Here is a 7,943-nt window from a genome sequence, read left to right as displayed (position 1 = left end):
GAATTACAATGGCATTGTAGCCATTTTCCACATATATATATATATATGTAGCTGAACATTTCAGTTTAGCTGGTCATTCAATTTCAAATTTCAGAGATTGCAATTGACCATAATGCCAATTGGAGCGACAAAAATCGCAAAGATAAAGAGAATCACAGGAACTTTTACTTAAAACCACCACACCATTTGGACTCAATATTAGGAACGTTCTCCCAGTACACTAAGTTAAACCTATGGTATTCCAAATTATTCTGGATAAATCATATGGCTTATTCATTGAGGCATGCCTCTAAAGTTTAGTTTTGGCCTTCCTGTTTACTTGTTTAGGCTGTTTATTCTAATCCCACCTAGCCTATTGTTTCTAATCATGCTTGCATGAAATTCTCACTTTATACTATCTGGCTTTTTCAATTCTCACTCACTCGCCACTTAGTGTTGTCCGAAAGCTCTGGTTCTGTTCTGGCTGTTTACTTATGCTTACTTTTTAGCTGTTGCTTATCATTTTTGTTTCTCTACCGAGATCCAGCCATTGTTTCCCACAGGATTGTTGTTTTTCAATATTTTGCCTTTTAATCTATATATATATATATATATATATATATATATATATATGACCTCTCACTGTCAAGGTGAGCGTCATAAGCATTAGACCACAGAGGTTTCATGGTTGAACAGATTAAAATAACTGCCAGGTACTTTGTATTACACAATGGTGCACCTTGAGAGGGCGTTAAACAGCTGGAAAATAAATAGCAACATATAATATAGATCAAGATAGCCATTTACACTGTTAAATTATATATAAATCATCAAAGAAAGATAAATACATTGTTCAAATAAATGACATGATGATACATAGTGTATGTGTGTGTGTGTGTATATTTTTGTAAATATAAAGTTCTTCACATTTTCTGTTTAAATTTTGTTTATGTTTGGATAGGTTTACACAGGATGGGCAGGTTGAGCTTGATCATAGTCTTCTTAATACTGATGACGTGCATGTACATGCGAACTCAATGACATTGGAGGCTGCTAACCTGATTACACAAGGTACACCACTTAATATCCAGACACAAGACACTCCCACTTCTTCCCCACTCCCACCAAAATATGAAGACTTACCACCAAAATATGATCCAGTCAGCGAACTCCTCGTTGCAATGACAGCACCATTTGGTGAGCGAGGGCGACAAATTTTCCCAAGTGAGGTGAAATTGTTAGATTTTTGTGACCATAAAAAGCAGCCATTAGAGCATCAAGAACACCTTGTAGGAGCTATAGCTTATCAGAACCCAGTCACCATACAGATGAACCAGGCCGCCGCGTACGTCCACATGCCTGAGAGACACGATTTGCTTGAAGGTTGTTTCGAAGATGATAATAAATCAAGGCTTAGAAAGAATAAACGCAAAGCACGGGAACCAGCTATACAGGACCTACCGACGGATGTCACAGATTCTCAGAAGCACAACCCCCTCTATGTGGAGTCTGATGATGAAAATGGGAGCTAACTTCAGGAATACGCTTCAATTTTGACACATACTGGCGTAAAATAACTGGGAAAAGTGGGCTAGTAGTTTTGTCTGTTAGGAACAGACTTGTTAACATGCTTTCTTTGGATAGTAGAGTAGATTTGAATTCATCACAGAATGGATTCATGTCTGATATCCAAATAAAGATACTCCTTACTATTTTTTAAATCATGTAACTAGTGCAATATTGTGTTAGCTGAAAATTATCTGTTAATTATTTTTTAATGCTTAGTCCATAATACAGGCATGCGAAGTAATGCTGTGTTCCATAGTAAATCCTTGCCGAGCCATGGGACCTGAGCTTATCCCCAGTTTCTCTAGCGTGAATTGGATGAGAATGTGATACTCCCCCTGGGTGGGGTGCTAGTTACCCCAGAAATTTTCTGGTACCCATAGATACAGCTGGGTAGACTAAAGCAATGTGGATAAGGTGCCTTGCTCAAGGACACAAGCAAAATACACAGCGAAGGATTGAAACCCACCTAAGGGTTAGGAAACAAAACCATTTCTACTGCACCAAACTCCTTCCACTGCAATGTTCCATACAAAGGTATATTTCCATTCCCTTTAATATTTTTTATTTCAACAGCTTTTAGGCAGTTTAAACTAATGCAGGGCTTTTGCTATCAGATTTTGATTTGTCATATAAATGTTTGATTAGATTTTGTCTGGTGAATTATGTTGGAAAAATAATAATAGACATAAACAGACACATGTCTGATCAGATATGTCTCATACAAAACATACACTTTCAGAAAAAATCTTATCAAACATTGTTCAGCCTGACAGACAAATACACTCTCAGAAAAATATATCCCACTTCTCTGTTTTGTGTTTTTTATTTGATTAACAAATTTTAGTTTAGCTTAATCATCATATGCTGTATGCATTTCTTATTTACTAAAATCTTCTTTGCTTAAATGCTATTGTTCTTTTTTTGTATTCGTAAATTTGTTTTTGCGGTACAGCTAATGTAATTCCGAATCTTGCCAAACATTAGAATTCTCTGCTAGCTTTTGACCAACTGGCAGTAGATATTAGATTTTAAAGCTTTTTATTTTGAGGGTTTATTTGGTGGCTTGCTAATCTCTACATTGAATTTATTATTTTTGTTATTAGAACTATTGCTGTTATTTTTTTATTATTATTTGTTCAGGTATTTGAATATTATAATTACTGTTATCATCATCATTAGTATCATCATTACCTACACGATCAACATCATTATCATCATTAGGCTTAAAAAAATAAAATGTTTGTTTGCCCTTCTTTTTTTAAAATGATAAAAGGGGCAGGTGGAAAACGTATTTTATTTATTTTTTTTTAAATACTCATCAGATGGAATAAAAATAACCCACAGAGGCCTAGAATGGCAATATCTTACATCAGACAACAACTTTAGACTAATTTGTAGGGCATCTGGCAAAAAGTAAAGATAAATTCACTCACATCTTTTTAATTTGTAAAGAAAAAAAGCTAAAAAAAGGACTTTTTTGAAGTTTTTTTTATTTTCCGCCCCTATTTTTTTCAGTGAGTTAGGGGCGGGTGGAGGAGGGCAAACAAACAATTTTTTTTACCTTATCATCGTGATGTTCATCATCATTGCCGTCTTCATCATCACCATCATTTTGCAATAAAATGCTGTAGTAGATTCACAATCAATGATATAAATATCCTTGGTAAAATTATAAAGTATACCTATTATATTCAATTGTCAATAATGCCTACTATATTAATTTTCTTGGGTTTCAGAATTTAAATTAAAAACTCATGTTTCAATAACGATGTTTGATTACAGTTTGATTTCTGTCTGGATTTCCATGGGTTTCCCATTCTAATTGATAACCAGACAACCCAATAAGGCTCAGAAAATGTTATCTGTTAAATTCTCTCCTTACAACTAAGTATTAGGATGGTATGAACTCAGTTTAGATATGTGTATATACTGACTGACTTACTAGTATTTAATCTTCAGAAAACAAAATTTAATTTTATATATGTTTTAGAGCTACTATATATTTTTAGATTCATGTTTTGTTGAAATTACTAATATTAATGGCAATCAAGATCTGATTTTTAATTGTTTACTTATATGATAATAATAATAATAATAATAATAATAAGATTTATTAAGCGCACATCTCCACTAAAGTGCTCAGAAAACAAAAATTATTTATATTAATGTTTTAGAGCTATTATATAATTTTAGATTCATGTTTTGTTGAAATTACTAATACTAATCGCAATTAAGATCTGATTTTTAATTGTTTACTTATAAAATCATAAGAAAACAAAATTTATTTATATTTATGTTTTAGAGCTATTATATATTTTTAGATTCATGTTTTAAGATTACTAATCTTACTAATCCCAACCATGATCTGATTTTGTATTAGGATTAGTGGCGTTCACAATCCTAATTCCATTACATATGATATGGACAAAGTTATTAAAATTTTTGTATAATATATATTTGATTAATTTGTAAATTCTACCATGTATTTTATCACTTTTACTGCCTTTTTGGTGTTTAGTAAATCTTATTTTATCTCTTATCTATTTCCAGAAATTGAGGTGATAATTATCAACTATTAATCATAATCAAATTCACATGTCTTTTATTTTTATTATTCTAATTAGAAATCAAAGCTGCTAAAGACCATGGAAACCCTAGTCCCAAAGGTGGTCTTTAATTAGAGGGAAACCTTATAACCATAATAGCTGTTGTAACGGTGGTGTTATAGGCCTACCAGTACCTTCAAGGTTGTCCAGATTGTAACCAATGATAATCCTAATTTGTTTAATCCTAGCATAACCAGCCAGTTGTTTTTATAAATTATATATACTTATTAGTTAAAGGAAATAATCCAAGTCTTTATATATCCCCTTTTAACTTATTTTGTTTGTAGTGTTGAACCCATTTAACTAATCCGTCCATAATAATATTCTTGAATAATGTGCTCAGTATTAATATTACTCATAACAGTCCTTGGAATTCTTTGACAAGATGCAGTAGACCATTTGACGTGAATTAACCTTTAAGAACAAACATAACTCTGATAATATTTATGTAGCATTCAAAGTACAATGTTTACATGAATCAAGAACAACTAAAAGTTAAATGTCATTCATTTATAATGGTGAACTTATATTGTCTTGACCTCTATACTTACTTTTTCCACCTAGCCGTCATCATGTTTAGGACACTTGGCTGTCATGCGTGTCTTGCATGTCTATGCACATCACAAAGAAAAAAAAATAAATCAGTCTAAAGGCCTGTTTACACTATGACGATAACGATCAACGCTAAAAAGCAATTGTTCATACAGAAAGTAAAAGAAATAAGAGTCTTCACACTAGCGCAATTCGATAACAATAATTTCACAAATCAAATCAAAAGACGTCATAAGCATGGGAAAACTATAAAATCGTTTTTACTACTATGATTTTATCGTTTTCCTATGGCTATGACGTCATGTGATTTGATTTTTTAAATTATAATAATTTTTATGGTATACACGATAAATCGTTATCGAATCGTGCTAGTGTGAAAACTTCTCTTTTACTTTCTTTCGTCATAGTGTAAACAGGCCTTAAGAAGTTGTTTTTTTTCAAGTGTTCGCACTTTGAAACTTCGATGTTCATCTAGAAAAAAAAAACGTGCTGTACAGTGTATCAAATTGTAAAAGAGCTATTTAAAATTATATTTTGATCTGTTAGAGGAAAAGGCCTAGTATCGAGAAAGTTCTGCAAGATGTACTAGTGATATTTAAATATATTATAAGAAGTACAGTATGTCCAGTTTATAGTACTATAGAGTTTAAGTGTATCGCATTGAAATTTTGACTCAATTGCTGTGATTAACATAGCGTTAATAAGTCACACCTCTTCAATTGCACACTTAATCTCTTTTGTTGATACAGTAGTTAAAGAATGAGGAGGGAAAAGATAGGTGAAGCCTGGTTTCCATAGAATCGCTACACAGTCGCTAAAGCGTTTCACTGCAATCATTGCGCTGCGTAGCTAGCTGTCCCCGACGCAATATCTGGAACTGATTCCACTGACCAATCGGCGTCGCCAAAGGATTTGGCGGTAACGTGCAGCGGTTTTATGAAAACTCGGCTTTAGGGTTTTCTTTTAAAATTGAAATTGTGACGCATTTGCTGTCATTGACATAGAGCTAATGAGTCATTAATTCTTTGAGTACAATAAATTTTAGAAGTAGCTAACGAACGAAAACGAATATAAGAATTTGATTGATTTTTCTAAAAAATATATTATTTTTAGCTTGGTTTCCATAAATTGGCTACATTGTATGGCCAAGTTGTGTTTGCTGCGTGCTGTCCAGGCCCGTACGCAGGGGATGGGGTGGAGGGTGCGACGGGTGCGTACTCGCCCACCTAAATTACCAAAGGTCCACATTTTCAGTGGTAAAAAATTCAAGGCACACTCTCGCACGTTCCAGAAATCGATCCACCAAAACTCCTTGACCAATCAGAGCAGTTTCCAACTAGGACTGCCTCTAATTCGTCATAGAATCAAGGACTGTATTTATAAGATTTTAGAAGAATTTTAGTGTTTTTTCCCCGACGCTTGCGTGTCAGTTACTCCCCGCTTACAAACTCATCTGCTTTTTAGATTTCACTAAAATTATATTTATTCTCGTTTTAGTCTGAGAGTGCCATTTCCGCGCATCTAGAAGAAGAGTCATAATCACCATGGCGGCGGGGCTGAGGTGTTATCGACTCCCATATGTAAAAGTCCTTCCCTGGCCTCATCTATTGAATTCACAAATATGCAAGCGCTTCACGATGATTCACACCTACCTACAGCGCTCGCGTTATTCGCCTCAAAACAACAAATGGATTAGTTGATTTCCCTACCTGTTCCAAATAAGATATCAGTATAGACTTAGTTTATGCATTCTCAATTATATATATTTTTGACGTCTACCCATCTCATCTACGTCCTAAAACGCTTGTAATTATTCGTTCGTATTCACAATTTTCATTAATTCCATTTATTCATATAAATTTACCTGATGGTAAATTTAGTATTTTCAATTCCCAATAATATTATAACCTTGTTTTCATTGTGCGGTATAGGCCTACATTATTTCTTTTACATTTAAATCTAACAATGTTTTATTTACATTGTGTTTCAAACATCTATGTGGCTATGTGTATGACCAAAATGTAGGAATTTATTTTACTCGACCTCGATTTATTTACCATCTAGCCGGGGTACCATAATTATAAATTTTCACCTCAGCCCCAACTATACTGGGGCTGAGGTGGTATGAAACGTCAATTTGTGAAAATCACTCCCAAGGCCCCTCATTTCCTGAATCTGTCACTGAAAAACCGTTTAATACTGTTGATATTTCATCTTCAGAATCAAATAAGACTTCAAATTATCAAAAATGTCTGAGCGCGAGGGGGCCTTGCCAAGAAGTTTTGGCGATAGCGGTAGCGATTTAGGAAACCATATTTAATTCATCACTAGCGGAGGTGTTTCACCATACATACATACATACATTGTATTGCAAGAGTGTCCAAATGCCTTGACAGTATACGGTACGTGCTTGGTGGCTCAATTTGGCAGAGCACATTGATGGTTTGGGAGACTTGGATTCGAATCGGAATAGTGACAAATAGGCCTACACATAGATTTGTGTAATGTTTACAAAATGCCTGTTGGTTATTATGATGAAATGTGTACTTAAGTGAACAGCATTCTGTTTATAATCTTTCCTATGTTTATTCTTAAATGGCAAGTAAACACAAACACACAGGTATAATACAATTGTACATTGAATTTAATTAACACTTAACAATAAAAACACCTGAAAAGTTTTGTAAATTAGTAACATGACGTTGAAAGTGATATTATCGAATTGTACTTCGAAATTGTTATGGTAATTTCGTTTAACCTATTTCTATTTTGTGTAGAATATAATATAATCATAATTTCCTGTCTCTTATACACATCTAGATGTGTATAAGAGACAGCATATATACACACACACACACACACACACCTACACACACCCACACCTCACATACACACACACATACCGTATATAATATACATATATATATTTTCATTGTGCATAATTCCTTTCAATTACTATATCCTAATTAATGTATAATAATATAATCATAATTAACATACAATTAACAATGGTGTTATTGTCCGTTGCAAACTTCGTTGCGTTTAATATTGTAAGTTCAAGAAGAACAGATATGAAAGTTTATTTTAATTGGATTGCGCACCGCCGGTGTAAAAATACGTTATCACTAAATATTATTGTCATGCCCGTATTTCACTTGAATGTGAAACAAATAAAGTTCGACATCTAGGCACATTGAATCACGATGGCTTGTATCACTTTCTTATTAAGTTTGTTTA

General features: G+C 33.4%; 1 protein-coding gene across 1 annotated transcript in view; it reads left to right on the top strand.

The window, feature by feature from the left end:
- LOC117122148 overlaps window positions 1-2,726 on the top strand; it is a 4,079-nt gene extending 1,353 nt beyond the window's left edge. Inside the window, exon 3 of the mRNA XM_033267648.1 lies at window positions 941-2,726. Coding sequence (XP_033123539.1) covers window positions 1,017-1,511 — 495 coding nt within the window. The 5' untranslated portion in view covers window positions 941-1,016 and the 3' untranslated portion in view covers window positions 1,512-2,726. The remainder of the gene's footprint in view (window positions 1-940) is intronic.
- The last annotated feature ends 5,217 nt before the right edge of the window (window positions 2,727-7,943 follow it).

Source organism: Anneissia japonica, unplaced genomic scaffold (genome assembly GCF_011630105.1).
Source record: "Anneissia japonica isolate Jap-2015-1 unplaced genomic scaffold, ASM1163010v1 scaffold288265_len830512_cov201, whole genome shotgun sequence".
Classification (NCBI taxonomy): Eukaryota; Metazoa; Echinodermata; class Crinoidea; order Comatulida; family Comatulidae; genus Anneissia; species Anneissia japonica.
This window is presented reverse-complemented; position numbering and strand designations above follow the sequence as displayed.